The 18,816-nt window shown below is 42.9% G+C and overlaps 1 protein-coding gene across 1 annotated transcript in view; it reads left to right on the top strand.

Moving 5' to 3' along the window:
- Nucleotides 1–422: 422 nt before the first annotated feature.
- LOC124790618 (tensin-4-like) overlaps nucleotides 423–18,816 on the top strand; it is a 150,316-nt gene continuing 131,922 nt past the window's right edge. The window contains exon 1 of the mRNA XM_047257801.1: nucleotides 423–791. Within this exon, the coding sequence (XP_047113757.1) occupies nucleotides 423–791 (369 nt within the window). The remainder of the gene's footprint in view (nucleotides 792–18,816) is intronic.

Here is an 18,816-nt window from a genome sequence, read left to right as displayed (position 1 = left end):
AGAATTTTATTGAAGAAGACATCGGCCGCGGAAGCCTACGCTTACATTTAACCAACCTGTATGGGCAGGAAATCCACGGAAACATCAAGAAGTTAGAAGCACTGCGTTTAAAAAGATGTAAACTGCTGAATGACCTTGCTTTTTTGAAGAGATGCAGAGACACGAGTGTTGTGCCGTATTCTTTGCGGTTGACGTGTCACATAAAAACGAACAAGGCGAGGAATATCTGTGTTAAAGCCAGTAAAGCATTGCTACGGGAAAGGATCCGCCACATCCGCATAAGTCTCGATGCTCACAACAGGAATTTGTGTGATCTGCACCTATTTCTGGCCGGAAAACTTCAGATGGAAGACTGGGATAAAGTCGACAGGTTAACCTTTCAGCAAGCATCAAGGACCAGCAATAGTATTACTAACCGACAGATGAGAAAGTACGACAAACTACAACAGAAAGCCACGGACGAAATATTGACGCTGGACAGGCGACGGACAGTGGTCAACCTCTCCAGCCACACCTTGAGCGAAGCAACCACAGCAATTCTGGCCAAGGGGATGAATTTCGCAGTCGCACCTAAGCGAGTGCCAAAAGAAGATATCATAGAATCCGTAGAGGCTTCGGTACGTCATCTGCCACAGGCCGAGGCGGAGAAGATCCGGCAGGAAACGGTCAGAGTTCTGAATAAAGCAAAGCCACCGAAGCAAAACATCAACGCTGAGGAATACCGTGCCATCAAGGAACTCAGGGACAACCCCCACTTAGTAGTGGTGCAGGCAGATAAGGGCAACGCCACTGTAGTCCTGGACACAACTGATTACAACAAACGAATGGAAGATATTCTCGCAGAACCTATCTACAAGAAACTTCAGGGAGATCCGACGGCCAAGGTAATCAAAACGACGCAGGCACTGCTCAAGCACTCTAGAATCAACTTCGACAAGGCCAGAAGATTCATCCCGCAAGTGACACAGGCACCAAGGATATATGGTGTACCGAAGGTACACAAAACCGACTTCCCCTTAAGGCCCATAGTAAACAGTATAAATTCGCCGACCTACTACCTAGCGAAAGAACTGGCACCTAGGCTCCGACACCTAGTGCACCAAACCGAGTCCTACGTTAAGGATTCCACTCACTTCGTGTCTCTCCTAAAGGAAATGCGTGTTACGGACCAAGATCTGATGGTTAGTTTCGACGTCAAATCCCTATTCACGAATGTCCCAGTGTCAGATACTGTGAACATCCTAGAAGAACGCGTGGCACCTGATATATGTGAGCTTGTGCGCCACTGTCTGACGACCACCTATTTCAAGTGGAGAGGTCAATTTTATGAACAAACTGACGGTGTAGCTATGGGCTCACCCCTATCGCCTATCGCAGCAGAAATTTTCATGGAGGCATTTGAGGAAACAGCCCTCCAGTCCGCACCATTACGCCCAAATTGTTGGCTTCGCTATGTCGATGATACTTTCGTCATCTGGCCCCACGGAGAAGAGGAGTTACAGAACTTCCACAAGCACCTTAACCAACAGCATAGGAAAATTCAGTTTACAATGGAAACAGAGAAGAATGGGGTGCTGCCTTTTCTCGACGTGGAAGTTTATCGAAAACCTGATGGTAAACTTGGCCACAAAGTGTACAGGAAACCAACCAATACGGACAGGTACCTTCACGCCTCCTCCCACCATCACCCCACGCAGAAGAAGTCCGCCCTGCACACGCTAACGAAGAGAGCGTACAGGATAAGCGACGAAGAACATCTGAAGACAGAACTTGAACGCCTCAGGTCCATCTTCGGAACTAATGGCTATGGGAAGCAGATGATAGACAGCACCATGTCGACAAGGGAGAAGATTAATAGGGAAGAGGAGAAGGAGGCACAGAGCATTGCTGTGTTACCATATGTACAAGGGGTCACCGAACGTATTGGCAAAATTCTACGAAAAGCCGACATCAAACCAATTTTCCGAAGCAGAAACAAAATATCAGACATGCTCGGTTCTACCAAGGACGCAGTTGACAAACTACACACAGCTGGCGTGTATGAAATTGGTTGTGCGTGTGGATTAGTCTACATAGGTGAGACGGGACGTCCGATTAGCACAAGGCTCTCGGAACATGAAAGATATATCCGCCTGAAACAACACACTAAGTCAGCAGTGGCGGAACACCGAGACAAGTGCGGGAAACCAATATTTTTTCAAGAAGCCCGCGTCCTGGCGAAACAGCCTCTCACTTTCAAAAGAAAGATTAGAGAGGCGATAGAAATAGCCAAAAGACCCGCCAGCATGAATAGAGAGGACGGGTACAAGCTTCCGAGGTCTTGGCTGCCTGCAATAGCAGGGCTACGGAGCGGCGGCAGAGCCGTGGCGGCCCATGCAGACACGCGGAGAGCCGTAGTAGTGGTCGCGAGCGCACAGAGCAATGGGACGCCGCAGCCGGCTTCTGGACAGCATGGAAACAGTGTGACGTCACAGCCATCACCTGTTCGCTATTCGTCCGTCTCCTCCAAGGGGGTGGATTAATATAAAGACCAATAGAAAACAGCTATTTCAGCCAATGACAGATAATAAAGGAAACACCAATAAAGCATACCTTTCACCCCTCCTCCTCCTCCCTTTACAGCCAATCAAGTAACGACACGGTTTTCTCGTGCAGCTATTTAAGGAATCAAGTGTGTTCATTTAGCAGTTAACGTAAGGCCCTGATGAAGGCTAGCTGCAACGCTGGCCGAAACGTTGGCGCATTTTAAATTATGACGATGCGGTCTGATACCCTGAAGAATTTTATTGAAGAAGACAACGGCCGCGGAAGCCTACGCTTACATTTATTTATTTCTAGTCAAGAATTCATCTGTGGTATAGAAAGCGTTGTCGAGATATGATTTCAATTTATTTTTGAAGCTAGTACTGCTGTCTGACATTTTATTTCATCTGGTAATTTGTCTATAACTTTTATAGCAGCATATTTTACCGCTTTCTGTGCCAAAGATAGGTTGAGTAAAGGATAATGTAAGTCTTCCTTTTTTCTGGTATTATAATCATGAATGTCACTGTTGTTTTTAAACTAGTCCATGTTGTTGAGAACAAATTTCATTAGTGGGTAAATGTACTGTGAGGCTGTTGTAAGAATTCCCAATCTTTTAAAATGATGCCTACATGTTGTGCGACTATGAACCCCACACATTATTCTAACCACTTTCTTTTGAGCAGTGAATACTTTTTGTCTAAATGTTGAGTTACCCCAAAATAATATTCCGTATGACATCAGAGAGTGAAAGTATCCAAAGTATGTTACCTTACTAATTTCTATATCTTCAAAAGTGGCAATTATTCTGATTGCAAAAGTTGCTGAACGTAGTCACTTTAGAAGATTCGAAATATGAATTTTCGAACTAAGATTTTCATCTATATGTACACCCAAAAACTTAGTATGCTCTACCCTGTCTACTGACTTCTGTTGCTGTGTTATATTTATTGAAGGAACCGTACTTTTTGAAGCATAAAATTGGATGCACTGTGTTTTTTTCAAAATTTAGAGCAAGACCATTTGCAGAAAACCAATAATCACTTTTACAAAGACCTTATTTGTATCATTTTCAATTGGAGTTTCTTTTACTGAATTAATAATGATGCTTGTATCATCAGCAAACAGTGTCAGTTCAGCTTCATTTTTCGGATAGGAAGGGAGGTCCTTCACATATATCAGGAACAGGAGGGGACTCATGATTGAACCCTGTCGAACATCTAACGTTGTATCACCCCAGTTAGATGAAGTGGCAAACTTATTTAAATCACATGACCTATATAAGGAAACTTTTTGCTTCTTGTTCTGTAGGTATGACTTAAACCACTCATATGCTATTCCATTTATACCTTAGAATTGTAATTTCTCTAACATAATGTCATGGTTCACACGATCAAATGCTTTGGGCAGGTCACAGAAAATTCCTATTGGTGACATTTTACTATTTAAAGACTCTATTATGTGGACAGTCAAATTGTATATTGCTCAGTGGAACAGCATTTTTGAAAGGTGATTTACTAAGTATCCCATTACTGTTGAGATGTCTAACCACACTTGAGTACCCTGGTTTCTCGAAGATTTTTGAAAATGCTGTAAGCAAGGATACTGGCCGTAATTATTGACATCTGTGGTGTCCCCCTTTCTGTAGAGAGGCCTGATAATGGCATATTTTAACCTGTCTGGGAAAATACCTTAAGTTAGTGATGCATTACATATGCTATGAGACTGATGTAGAGACAGAGGAAGATCTAGTGGCCGCTGCGCTAGAAACTGAAGAGACACCTGGCGGGATGGAGAGACATCAACGTTGGTTGTCGCCACATCGAGCCACTGTTGTAATGCATCAGTACTGTTCTGCGCGTACAGTATGCTGGGTTTCGTTCTGTTTTGGAATAATGTAAACACGTAATGTTTAAGTGTTAACACATACAAATGTGCTGAAGTGATAAATGGATGTTTCATTATGTTCCTTTTCGAAATGTTACCAGATAACTGTACTGCGTCACGCCTAATTCGATTCCTCAACCAGAAGTGGACGAGTTAAACATCTGAATTGAAACCGTCGTAAACGGGTACGGTACGTTTCCTGACTTGAGTTCCTGTTCAAAACATAGTGTACTCACTCTCCTCTACAAGTTCTGGAAGTTTGTAACGTGAATTTTGGAACACTTTGTAGTTATACACTTTTATATGAATTTTGGAAAGACAAGCTATGTACATTTCTGAGTTTTGCTGTCTGTTTATGTTACAAATACTGCTGCTTAATAGATTCGAGCTTGCTTTGTAATTTAGGAGCACAATTTGGGCTGGCAGGGAAACACTCTTTCACTATTAATTGAAGCCAGTTGGGCGTTGTTTCTTAAATTTATCTGTACGTCTGTTGTCGTTGCCCGTTTGATTTGTAGTGTTCTTTAATAGTGGCTCATTGCCTGATCTGATTTGGTAAATACATGCTGAAATGTCCTTTGTGTTAGTTTTTTGGTACGCAGCATCTGCTAATGGGAGTGTTACTCCTTTTGTTTTAGTTACTTCTGTGCTTGTCAATCTGTGTTGTAAAAGAAACATCGAAGTGAGGTGAAGCTTAGTAGATTGGTATCTTCAATTAAATTGTAAAGTTTCTAATTCTAGCCGGCCGGGGTGGCCGAGCGGTTCTAGGCGCTACAGTCTGGAGCCGCGCGACCACTACTGTCGCAGGTTCGAACCCTGCCTCGGGCATGGATGTGTGTGATATCCTTTGGTTAGTTAGTTTTAAGTGGTTGTAAGGTCTAGGGGACTGATGACCTCAGAAGTTAAGTCCCATAGTGCTCAGAGCCATTTTTTCTAATTCTAAAACTGCGCTGTACTTTTGTTTGCATTTATTGCTCACGCTTTACCAGTGTCAGCTCCTCGCTAGTACAGGATTTTGAGTTTGCTGTAAATGGAATGTAAATCTCTAAAGGTGGACAGAAATGTAAACATTCGGATGCGTGTCCCTGCACCTAGGCGGACGCCGGTAATCGGCAGCAATCTGACATGACGTGCGGGCCGGCAGTGCGTGCGTGGGCGCAGCACGCCTGCCGACATGTCGTGCGTGCACGCAATTAGATTGCGCACCGCGGGGGTGCGTCGCTGCACACTGCGTCCGGCCTCATTTCCATGCTAAGCAGGCCGCGAGTGAGTCGTTCGGCCTCATCGGAGTAGGCGTTCTGAGCCGACGCCGTAAACACCGCTTTCCTGTCTCGATTATCTCGCTTGCTTGCTGCGGCGTACTGTATCTAAGACACTGTTTCCCGCAGAAACTTTTTTTTCCTTTTTTTTGTTTCCTTTCGCAGATAATCAGTTTTAAAATTCTGCCCACATAGAGATCTGTCTCCAGACTTCGTTAAGGTATATGCGCGAAGATCATTACGAGGATAGGTATTTTAATTATCACCTTGAACAAATAAAGCTATGTAATTAATTTTTTCTCTGTTTGCAGCTGTGGTACACGTTGAAATCCTCTGGCCACAGTACCGCAGCACTCTGCTAGCACAGCCATAACAAAAATGTCGCGGCCCGTCTCCATCTTATTAATGGGACTTTTTGACGACTCTTCCCGTTTTAGTACAGAACAGTATAGGATATCGGGGGCTATTCCGTTCACGGAGCTAATCCACCTTAAATAAGAAATGCTGCAACAGTGTGCTAGTTCACAGAGTTAAAGTCTTTCTGCATTAAGTTTGTGCCAGTATCTCTCTGTCGCCGAATGTGTTTTCTCTTAAAGTATTGACAGGACAGAAGAACAAATGATGGATTATTGCCACGTTAAGGAATATAACCTAAGAAATTAAAGTGAACGATGCACAATAACGTGAAATTTTAAACTCCTATTGTTACAAAGTGTGTATCAACAAATATTGCTGGCTTTTTCGTCAAAGGCCTGCACATGAGAATTCTTCACCCCCTACACGTGGAACTATTTCCCCTCAGTCAAATTATTAGTTTAATGCTTTACTACGAAATTCTAGAGGATACGTTTTATTGGTTTCTTTTCAGAGGGTTCGTACGTTGAAAGGGAAAAAAAGCCAAGTGCTTCATGACCCGAGGAAGTTATGGAACAAGCAGTAACAAGTGTTGTAGGCAGCTGCTCTGGATAAAGTGCCAGAAATGCGCTACGTGGTTTCACGAAGTGTGTGTTGGTGCAAAAGGACGAAAAATGTTTGCTTGTGACAAATAGCTGAGATTTTGGCACTGGAGCACATTGGGCAGAATAGCCTCTTGACTGGGTGGAATAGCCCCACCATTTTTATACACCGTGATTTCTGCCTTCTTCAGACGTTTGTTTAATACTTTGTTCGTGTAAAGGAATTTCGATCTTTTATATATTGGAGTATATTTTCAGTGAATGTACCGTGACTGTATCACGTTGACAGATTTTTAAAAGGTTTCGTGTCATATTATACAGGGCTTATAGCTGAAATGAACGGTATAGTCCCGCTGTAACCTATTTGACGTTATTTGAGGGGTAATGGGAAAGCACAGTGCCATAGCCATTTGACGATTTAAAATAAGTCGTCTCTATTGGGTACCAAAAGTAATCTAATTCGATGACCTTTTGTTTGAAATATCTTGAACTTAGGCGTTTTTCCGTACCTACATTTAGCGCTGCCCTTTACGTTGACCCTGTCTGACTACGTGGGGAACTGATAGTGGTTTCACTCAGTATGAGACAACCGACTGACACAAATCTCTGACAGTAACGTCAGTGATACGAATGTTTTCATTCAGTCTCCGGGGTTACCCGATTTCACTTATGTATTTTTTCACAGTTTTCGGTTATACACGAACGATTATAAGGATGGCCAAGTTTCTTAGGGACAAACAATGTATCTTACTTCAAAGAGAGTAGAGTAAAAAGTATATTTCTAAAAATGATGTAATTTCAAAATTTATGTATTTATATACTGTCATGTTTTCGTACTACCGTCATTAAATATGGATTTTTGGGAGATTTTAAGAGGTTAATGACTGGTACTGCATTATGAGTTTGTGTTTAAATAAATGAAAAATTACTTGTTTACTTAAATTTATTGAAGCTCTGTCGTTCTCTTCTCTGTGGTTTCCATCCATCACCTATAATTCTCTTTCGATTTTGCTTCCGTGGGGATCCACAGCCTCTAAGTGTTTAATAAAAGAATAAATTTACGTCGTAGGTTGTATTGTATTCGTGCGTTTAGCTACTTTCGTCCGTGAGCCATTATCAAGCACCTAATCGAATCATGTCTTGGAATTATTGTCACCTGTATTTTCCGGATATTGCTGCTTGGTTCCGTACCTTGTTCTTTACATAATGTGGTTTGCGCTATGTGTTTTGCTTAATGTGAGATACATATACATGGTTTTTAGAACAATATTTTGTCATTTTTCTGTATGCAATACTGTTAAAGTGAAATTTAAGTGTACTCATACACCAATATCTTTATTGGTTCCTGTTATCACCCAACTTCATGTAATAAAAGGCAGACTCATACTTACAGATTTTCTTGTCATAGATTGTCATCTCGTCCTACTGATCTGTCACAGAGAATATACACTTAAAATATTTTTGAAATTTGTGTTTTTGTGACTCATTCATCTATACAATTTGTCAATAAGCTGGTCTGCGTATATCTGTATGTAATCTTAAGACTCTGATGATCTGCCTTACAATATTTTCGTTAGCTCTGGCACGTCAGCAATAAATAAATTCTATCTCTGTCATTATTTCACGATATTTATACTTTCATATATGATTTTAACGTACTGTAAAGACTATACATGCCGTTAAGTGACCTTTAGTCACTGATTACCGAGCACACAATAGTTCAACTACGTCTGGCACGCCAGTAGTAAATGTAATGTAATTGCACATGGCTGTCGACAGGTTTGCGATGTTTGGAATAAGTGTATCTTTGACAACATCGTAAAAGTTGTTTTAGTCGTTAGGCTGCAACACTTTGAGAGTGTTATGATGGAGTAGACTTCTGAATTTATGAATGTGATGAACACGATATGTAATACATGACATGGTAATTGTAATTATTTTTATTGCGCTGTAAATCTGATAACGTTAATGTGAGTTATGGAAGTAATACGAGGGAGGGCCGAAAAGTAATGCCTCCGATTTTTTTATGAGAAAAATCTTAAAGCTTTTTAAACAAATGTTATTAACATTTTAAATCTTCATCCTTCATGTTTACACAGTTATTTCTCAACAGTCACCCTGGCGAGGAACACTTTTCTCCCCACGATAGACCAGTTTGTTGATACCGACACTGTAGAATGTTAACTTTGCTGACTTCATCACTGTCAAAATGAAGTCCATAAAGGTGCTCTCTACGTTCTGAAAACAAATGAAAAGCGGATGTGGCCAAGTCTTTACTGTATGGAGGATGATTGATGACGATGAACCGACGGCGTAGCATCGTTGCAGATGTCACAGTGTCTGGCATTGCTGAAGGAGAGGGTGTTTCATGTGAGCAGGAACTTTACGAATTCGTAACTCGATTATAGCACGTCGTTTCTCACGCTCGGACATAGCTACGTTACGCGCTGCCACGTTACAAGCTGCAATTCGAAACCTGTGGCAGCAGAGAGCTACAAATATGTATACATGGAGAATGAAGATGTAGAATGGTAATAACGTTAGTTTCATTGAGAAAGCCTCAAGAGTTTTCATGTAAAAAAAATGGGAGGTATTACTTTTCAGCACGCCGACGTACATTGTATAGACAATCTTTCCTCCTGAATCAGTCTTTTTGCCAGAGAAAACCGCATCCAAATTCCTACAGTAGTTCTTGAGATTGGTCTTCACTTACAGAGAGAAAAACCGGATGGAAGGCTTTAATTTGGTAACAAGTATAGATGCGTTAGACATACTCAATTTTAGTAAGAACACTATCAAACGAAATATATTATTATTACAGGTAAAAAAAAGGACCTAGTCCGAATGGAATTAAAATCGGGTGCCCACGCTTTCGCACGCGAGTTTTGCGATAATTAGGCCAGTCCGTCCTTGAGTTTTCCTAGTGAGCCGCCACGTAGGAATTATTCCTACCTGTTATGTGGCGGTGCTCTCGTAGTTTCATGTCTACTTGCAAAGCCGTAGCAGCGCCCTCTGGTCTGAGATTCTCTTATAGCTTACATATCGCAGGCAGTGCGTGAGCAATCCATCGAAACTACATCTGCTCGAGTGCGCTAGCAATAAATTCCTTAATCATGGACCTCTTACAATATAGTATTTATGACCCACGGACTCGACCTGATGTCTTAGAGGCAAAGGATAACTTTTATTACCATGTGTTTATTCGCGCCAGAATAAATGCGCTTTCCCTACGTATCTCTTCGCTGACGTCACGAGCGATTTCTGCATTGGCATGTGATCCCATTGGCTCTGAAAGCGCTATATGGCAAACCGCCTCTGTTAGCCAGCGTAAGAAACTTCCGCTGACTCCTTACTCCGTACGTACTACAGCGCCCATACATTTACTTTCAGGTATGTGAAATAGTAAAACTGGAAATAAAGTAAATTGCTCTCTTATCTGTAATTCAGGAGACCTTGGGCGCTTTACGTATCAAGGGGGCATGTGATGTTATTTCGGTGATAAGAAATTCTAGTCAAATTTAGAAAGAACAGTACGAGCCCACTTGTCAATATGACGTAGCACGCCCTCCCACTTGGATGCATGCACTGATTTTGTTGGGAAGGGTCCTAAAGCTATTGCAACCTCTCTGAAGACAAGCTGGCCCACAACTGTTGTGCCGGCCGAAGTGGCCGTGCGGTTAAAGGCGCTGCAATCTGGAACCGCAAGACCGCTACGGTCGCAGGTTCGAATCCTGCCTCGGGCATGGATGTTTGTGATGTCCTTAGGTTAGTTAGGTTTAACTAGTTCTAAGTTCTAGGGGACTAATGACCTCAGCAGTTGAGTCCCATAGTGCTCAGAGCCATTTTGAACCACAACTGTTGTAACTGATCCTTGATACACGGAATAATGACACTGGGACAGTATACCTCCTAATCATGTCCGTAGTTTATAAGGATATGTGCTATGTATGTACGAGACTTACCATACTGCATAATGGCCCCACGATAGTGTCGTGTGAGAGGTAACGCTTGATGATGCCTTATGCCCATTACGTACCGTTGTGTCGTCGGAGTTCCCTCAGTGATCACATGCCATACTCATCGACGATGGACATCTGCGGCAGTGCAGAACCGCGTTCATGGCTGAGCACGGTGCGATGGCATTGATCAGCAGACCATGCTTCCCAGCCATGGCACCCCTTCTAGCAAAGCTGTTTGTTTTTTGTTGATGTTAACGGCAGCCTACGCAAGGGACGATAATTCCCTAGTCTGGCTACCGGTATTCTCCGACCAGTAGTGCAGGATGACACTGTATGTCGCAGTGGGTCCATTGTTTTGGATGTCAGACGCAGAAGTGAAAGGATTATGATGTGCTCGATGAATATTACGTCGATTCTCCATTGCGAAGGTGAGATATGGTCGATCAGGAACCTGATGATGAGTACGCCCATTCAAACATTCCCATGAACTCCACCATCAGGCCACTGTGGCATCCGAATGCCTCATAGATCAGAATATTGCACGATTCGACAAGCCGGCCAAATGGAGAGCTCAACGAAGCCCTTCCATATTCTGTCTGTTGGTGATGACGCTGTCTCATACAAATTCGCATCACCCGCGTGTCTTTGACTATGATAACACAACATCTGATGCTACTCACGCACATTATTACTCTACCAGGCCTGGTAACGGAACTATACACTATAAACACTACAGACCTTTGGTTTCCGTTCCATGTGACGCAGAGAACTGCAACTCTAATTTTTGTATCCCGCCAGGATAGGCGGTGCGTGGGTCTGCTCCTGTGAACTGCTTCTGTAATAAAGGCCGAGAGTAGGAGCAGGAGAGGTGAAGCAGTTCGGTACTGCATATAACTTTAATAGAGTCAAAAACACAAGTAAATATCAAATGCATACATAACTTTGGCTAGGATGAGCACATAGATGCGAAGCCGTAGTCCATGTCTAATCGTGTGAAGTTAGGATGACTGTCCTGTATAATCTCAAAACTAACAAATACTCGTTGCTGTCCAAACTTTAACTGAACTAATACAAAGACCCAATACTGGTAGCAGTTACTTCTGTAAAATATCTGGGAGTATGCGTGCGGAACGATTTGAAGTGGAATGATCATATAAAATTAATTGTTGGTAAGGCGGGTACCAGGTTGAGATTCATTGGGAGAGTCCTTAGAAAATGTAGTCCATCAACAAAGGAGGTGGCTTACAAAACACTCGTTCGACCTATACTTGAGTATTGCTCATCAGTGTGGGATCCGTACCAGATCGGGTTGACGGAGGAGATAGAGAAGATCCAAAGAAGAGCGGCGCGTTTCGTCACAGGGTTATTTGGAAACCGTGATAGCGTTACGGAGATGTTTAACAAACTCAAGTGGCAGACTCTGCACAAGAGGCGCTCTGCATCGCGGTGTAGCTTGCTCGCCAGGTTTCGAGAGGGTGCGTTTCTGGATGAGGTATCGAATATATTGCTTCCCCCTACTTATACCTTCCGAGCAGATCACGAATGTAAAATTATAGAGATTAGAGCGCACACGGAGGCTTTCAGACAGTCGTTCTTCCCGCGAACCATACGCGACTGGAACAGGAAAGGGAGGTAATGACAGTGGCACGTAAAGTGCCCTCCACCACACACCGTTGGGTGGTTTGCGGAGTATAAATGCAGATGTAGATGTAGATGTACCAAGCTAGCCCACTCGCAGGTAGAAGCGATATTTCCAGCCCGTCTGCTCTTGATGAAATGGGCGAAATCAAAATGGCACTGCCTAAGCTCCACAGAGTCGGCCATAGGGCGCTGTGGCCGGCGTAGTTAGTCTTCTCTCGTAGTACCAACATACGAGAGCGTGCACCTACGTTGTGGCATCGCAACTGTCGGCGCCACACTAATCATTTACATACTCGCCGATGGAGTATACATGTCCGAGATCGCATTTATATCCGCCAATGACTTGTAAATGTTTCACTTTCTTCTCAGGCAATGTACATTCATGTTCAGAAAAAACAGAACACATTGAACAACTGGAGACAAGACGGTCATATTCACGGACATGTACATTAGTACTGCAGGCACCTCAGTTCAGTGCCTGGTAGGCACAGGGTCTATCATGGGCCCTGATAACTTATTCCATGCGTGATGGCACGCCTTGTATATGGCGCGAATCTCGTTCTGTGGGGTAGCCATCCATGCTACACTATGTGATCAAAAGTATCCGGGCAACCCCCAAAAACATACGTTTTTCATATTAGATGCATTGTGCTGCCACATACTGCCAGGTACTCCATATCAGCGACCTCAGTAGTAGTCATTAGGCATCGTGAGAGAGAAGAATGGGGCGCTCCGTGGAACTCATGGACTTCGAACGTGGACAGGTGACTGGGTGTCACTTGTGCCATACGTCTATACGCGAGATTTCCACACTCCTAAGTATCCGTAAGTCCACTGTTTTCGATGTGATTGTAAAGTGGAAACGTGAAGGGACACGTACAGCACAAAAGCGAGCAGGCCGACCTCGTCTGTTGACTGACAGAGACCGCCGACAGTTGAAGAGGGTCGTAATATGTAATAGGTAAACAACTATCCACACTATCACACAGGAATTCCATACATCACACCAGTTTATTGCCAAACGACGCCTCGCTTGGTTTAAGGAACGTAAACATTGAACGATTGAACAGTGGAAAAACGTTTTGTGGAGTGACGGATCGCTCCGCCGGCCTGTGGCGAACCAAAATGCGCTCGTCGTTTTCAAAGAAACAGAAGGTGGATTCGTCCGAAAACTCTATCTGATGACATTCCTGTCCCCAGTGATGTCGTTCCCTACACCATTGCCGTCTAGCAAGTTTCTCCACATTCGTCAAAAGTGGAGAAGTGGACGACGCACACGTGACCTACGCCGTAATAAACGGCGACGGACTGTCGCTCCTGATAGTATACGATGTGTTACACTGTTCCACTGTTCCCTAATGGTATACGATGTGTTACACTGTTCCCTGATAGTATACGATGTGCTACGCTGTTCAACTGTTACCTGATAGTATCCGATGTGTTACACTGTTCCACTGTTCCCTGATAGTATACGATGTGTTTTAATGTTCCACTGTTCCCTGATAGTATACGATGTGTTTTACTGTTCCACTGTTCCCTGATAGTATACGATGTGCTACACTCTTCCACTGTTCCCTGATAGTATACGACGTGTTTCATTGTTCCACTGTTCCCTGATAGTATATGATGTGCTACACTGTTCAACTGTTACCTGATAGTATCCGATGTGCTACACTGTTCCCTGATAGTATACGATGTGCTACACTGTTCCACTGTTCCCTGATAGTATACGATGTGCTACGCTGTTCAACTGTTACCTGATAGTATCTGATGTGTTACACTGTTCCACTGTTCCCTGATAGTATACAATGTGTTTTACTGTTCCACTGATCCCTGATAGTATACGATGTGCTACACTCTTCCACTGTTCCCTGATAATATACGACGTGTTTCACTGTTCCACTGTTCCCTGATAGTATATGATGTGCTACACTGTTCCAATGTTCCCTGATAGTATATGATGTGCTACACTGTTCCAATGTTCCCCTATTCCAGTGTTCCCTGATAGTATACGATGTACCACACTGTTCCACTGTTTCCTGATAGTATCCGATGTCTTACACTGTTCCACTGTTCCCTGATAGTATACGATGTGTTACACTGTTCCACTGTTCCCTGATAGTGTACAGTGTGTTACACTATTCCACTGTTCCCTGATAGTATACGATGTGCTGTGCTGTTCTACTGTTCCGTGATAGTATACGATGTGTTTCACAGTCCCACTATTCCCTGATAATATACGATGTGCTACACTGTTCCACTGTTCCCTGTTAGTATTTGATGTGCTACGCTGTTCCAATGTTCCCTGATAGTATCCAATGTGTTACACTGTTTCACTGTTCCCTGATAGTATACGACGTGCTACACTGTTCCAATGTTCCCTAATAGTATACGATGTGCTACACTGTTCCACTGTTCCCTGATAGTATACAACGTGTTTCACTGTTCCACTGTTCCCTGATAGTATATGATGTGCTACACTGTTGCAATGTTCCCTGATAGTATATGATGTGCTACACTGTTCCAATGTTCCCTGATAGTATACGATGTACTACACTGTTCCACTGTTTCCTGATAGTATACCATATGCTACACTGTTCCACTATTCCCTGATAGTATATGATGTGTTACACTGTTCCACTGTTCCCCGATAGTACACTGTTCCAATGTTCCCTGATAGTATATGATGTGCTGCACTGTTCCAATGTTCCCTGATAGTATACGATGTACTACACTGTTCCACTGTTTCCTGATAGGATACCATATGCTACACTGTTCCATTGTTCCCTGATAGTATATGATGTGCTACGCTGTTCAACTGTTACCTGATGGTATCCAATGTGTTACACTGTTCCACTGTTCCCTGATAGTATACGATGTGTTACACTGTTCCACTGTTCCCTGATAGTGTACAATGTGTTACACTATTTCACTGTTCCCTGATAGTATACGATGTGCTGCACTGTTCTAGTGTTCCCTGATAGTATACGATGTGTTTCACTGTCCCACTATTCCCTGATAATATATGATGTGCTACACTGTTCCATTGTTCCCTGTTAGTATACGATGTGCTACGCTGTGCCAATGTTCCCTGATAGTATCCAATGTGTTACACTGTTCCACTGTTCCCTGATAGTATACGATGTGCTACACTGTTCCAATGTTCCCTAATAGTATACGATGTGCTACGCTGTTCCACTGTTTCCTGACAGTATCCGATGTGTTACACTGTTCCACTGTTCCCTGATAGTATATGATGTGCTACACTGTTCCACTGTTCCCTGATAGTATACGATGTGTTTCACAGTTCCACTGTTGCCTTAGAGTATACGATGTGCTACACGGTTCCACTGTATACTATGTGTTTCACTTTTCCACTGTTCCACTGTTCCCTGATAGTATAAGTTGTGCTACACTGTTCCACTGTTCCCTGATAGTATACGATGTGCTACACTGTTCCACTACTGCCGTGGAGGACGCAGATCTGTCCTGCACTGCCTTTCGGATGAGGTGTCTATGGTCTGGGTGGTGCGACCTGACCCGTCTCGTCGTGTTCTACGGTCTTCCGTGAACCATTCTGCACACGTGCGTCCCAGACGAGCAGCAATGTTCCGGATGAATACATCGCATTCTCTAATTCCAATAACACGTGTCTGCGAGGCATTCTGCACGTCTGCTCAAGTCGCACTGAACCGTTACCTTTGGGTTATAGCGTAAACGAGAGCCCCCGGCACATTATACTGATAGGTGGTGTTGCGGATCTTGAACGCGCGGGTAGCATGGTTCAAATACTTATCATTTCTCTAGAACATGATAATTTACACGTCCTGTGAATATGAACGTCCAGTCACTAGTCGTTGAAGGTGTTCTGTTTATTCTGAACATAGGTGTATATTTCGTCTTCATTTCCCGCATATAGTATAATTACCGTTTCCATTTCTTAGTGAGTCATCATCAGACAGAAAATGGGGCTAAATAACGGCCATCTACAGACTTGATCGGCGTTCGTAATGTGCATGGGGGTCACTTCTGATGATGACTTGGTAAGATGTGCGAAAGGGTAATGATACCATTTGTGTCCTCAGGATAGAAGATACGATCAAAAATTGTTAATTGGAAGTCTTCTCAAAATCTATGTACCCCAGAGAGAGTGGCATATTCATTGCTCCGTTTTTCAGTACGACACGAGCGTTCTTATGACATATACGGCGCGTGCGGTTAACAACCTCTATTTTCGCTTGACGACGGCTATGGTTTGCGACCATATTTGACTCTGTCGACTAGTAGCTACGCAAGTGTTCTTCTCACATTCCACTACATACAATTCTCTGTGTTTAATCTTACACTGCTTGACATTATATTATTAAAACGTGCAGCGGTTAGCAAACATATAATACGAAGCCAGGCAAACTTTCGCTTGTGGCTTTAGTGGTACATAGTACCCAACTGTGAAAACACGGATTACAGTCAAGAGGTTGGCTAACCTTTAGCTGCATACATACGTCGCAAATTTGCGCGCGCCTTGTACTAGCGGCGTATGCAGCTGAGGTCAATAGCGCTAGTGCCGAATGTACGTTTCTGTGTTTTATCACAGCTTAATTGTACTACGTGACCCACGGCGCTTCATACGACTGTAGTGCTGGTAATATTATTACTATCGCTCAGTGACGGCAGAAGAAGCTTTTTCTACTCGCGATTAGCACCTCTTGACGAGATTACTCTGCAGGAGCATGTTACGTAGGTGTTGAAAGATTTACAGCGCAGATTGCCAAACTCAGAGGTAGGAAGTCTGTTTATGAATAGTGCTGGAGGAGAATTTCAATTTTGCTTCGTCTTTAGATAACGGTACTAGGGCTATTGTCGATCTTGGCCCTTCTGCATTTCGAGTTTGAGAAAATCTTTCTTCGTGTTACTAGCACTCGCTCTCCGGGAACGAAATTGTTCACGATAATATCTGTTGGTGTGTACGTTACAGAAGAGTTCAGATCAATTCATACTCAATTTTTAAACGTATGGCTTTCAGAAAGTACAGACTGTTTATAAATTATATGAAAGTACCCTTTAATCATGAAACGGGTATTTAACTTACAGGAATGTTTGACGCAGCACAGAACGCAGTATATCTTCAAGTTTTATTCACGCTTAACACTGTTAGTTCCCGACGTTCCCGCTAGGTGGCATGCGGAAATGAGTTATCCCAACAGTCACCATGGAGCCATATAACGGTGCAGGGCGTGCGCACTATGGTTTATGGTTTCATGAATCCAAATCCGCTACTATAGTTCAGAGACAATTCAGGACTGAATACGGCAACTCATCACCTCAAAGTCAAACATTAACTGGTACGTCCTTATACCGAAGCTGTTTCTGTATCATATACGACGCCAGGTCAGGGTCGGTCAACAGTCTCTGACGCAGCAATTGAACAATTGACGTGCTTGAACATTATCTAATTCTGCAATTACAATATGATATGGGCACGGAATTTATTTTCCAACAAGATGGCGCACTACCACATTATAATCGTGAATTTGTCGCGTGTATCTGTAGCAATCTGCCGACTTGGATTGGGCGGGGTGGAGCAATACCCTGACCACCACAATCACATGCTTTAACCCCAACAGACTTCTGTGTGTGGGGTTCTGTATATGGGGTTCATTAAAGACGAACTGTTTGTTCCTCTGCTTCCGGGGAGTGTCGACGAGCTGCGACAGCGGTTAACACAAGCTGTTTCCACCATACATCAAGACTTGCTTCACCGGTTTCGACAGATTACAGATAGGGCTTTTGTCGTGTGACAAAAGGAAGTCACATTGAAGATTTGTAAATAAAACTTGAAGATACACTGTATTCAGTGCTGTATCAAACTTTTCTATAAGTTATTTACCTTTTTCACAGTCAAAGGATATTTTTGTACAAATGGCTAATAAATCCACGATATTTTTCGTCGGAAAAAGGTTGAATCTGAAGAAGAAGTTTGTTTTGTGTAATTGTGAAACTATATTTTTATTGGGTTTATTAATTTACACCGGGACAGCGGCTGATTTACATTAGTAGCTACTGAAAAGTATTTATAAAACTCGGGAAATATCTTCAACTTTTGTAGTCCTGTCTTCCTCAGTTGCGTGTAATATTACGGTATATTGATAATTTTTACTTATGGAACGTCTGACAGCAACTGAATAAAACACAATTTTAGTGCCATACGCGTTTCGCCTTTATTTTCTGCAAGGCATCATCAGTGGCAGGTTGCGTAGACAGTTTCTTACATATTACGCTCCTGTTGCATTTTTGGTGTTGTTCTTCTTCCTATGAACGCCAATTTGCTCTTTTTTCCACATTCCACAGCACTATGTGCTGTTTTTTCCACATTCCACAGCATTATGTGCTGTGGAATGTGGAAAAAACAGCAAATTGGCGTTCATAGGAAGAAGAACAACACCAAAAATGCAACAGGAGCGTAATATGTAAGAAACTGTCTACGCAACCTGCCACTGATGATGCCTTGCAGAAAATAAAGGCGAAACGCGTATGGCACTAAAATTGTGTTTTATTCAGTTGCTGTCAGACGATCCATAAGTAAAAATTATC

This window comes from Schistocerca piceifrons, chromosome 1, assembly GCF_021461385.2.
Source record: "Schistocerca piceifrons isolate TAMUIC-IGC-003096 chromosome 1, iqSchPice1.1, whole genome shotgun sequence".
NCBI lineage: Eukaryota > Metazoa > Arthropoda > Insecta > Orthoptera > Acrididae > Schistocerca > Schistocerca piceifrons.
The sequence above is the reverse complement of the archived record's forward strand: the minus strand, read 5'-3'. Positions and strand labels throughout refer to the sequence as shown.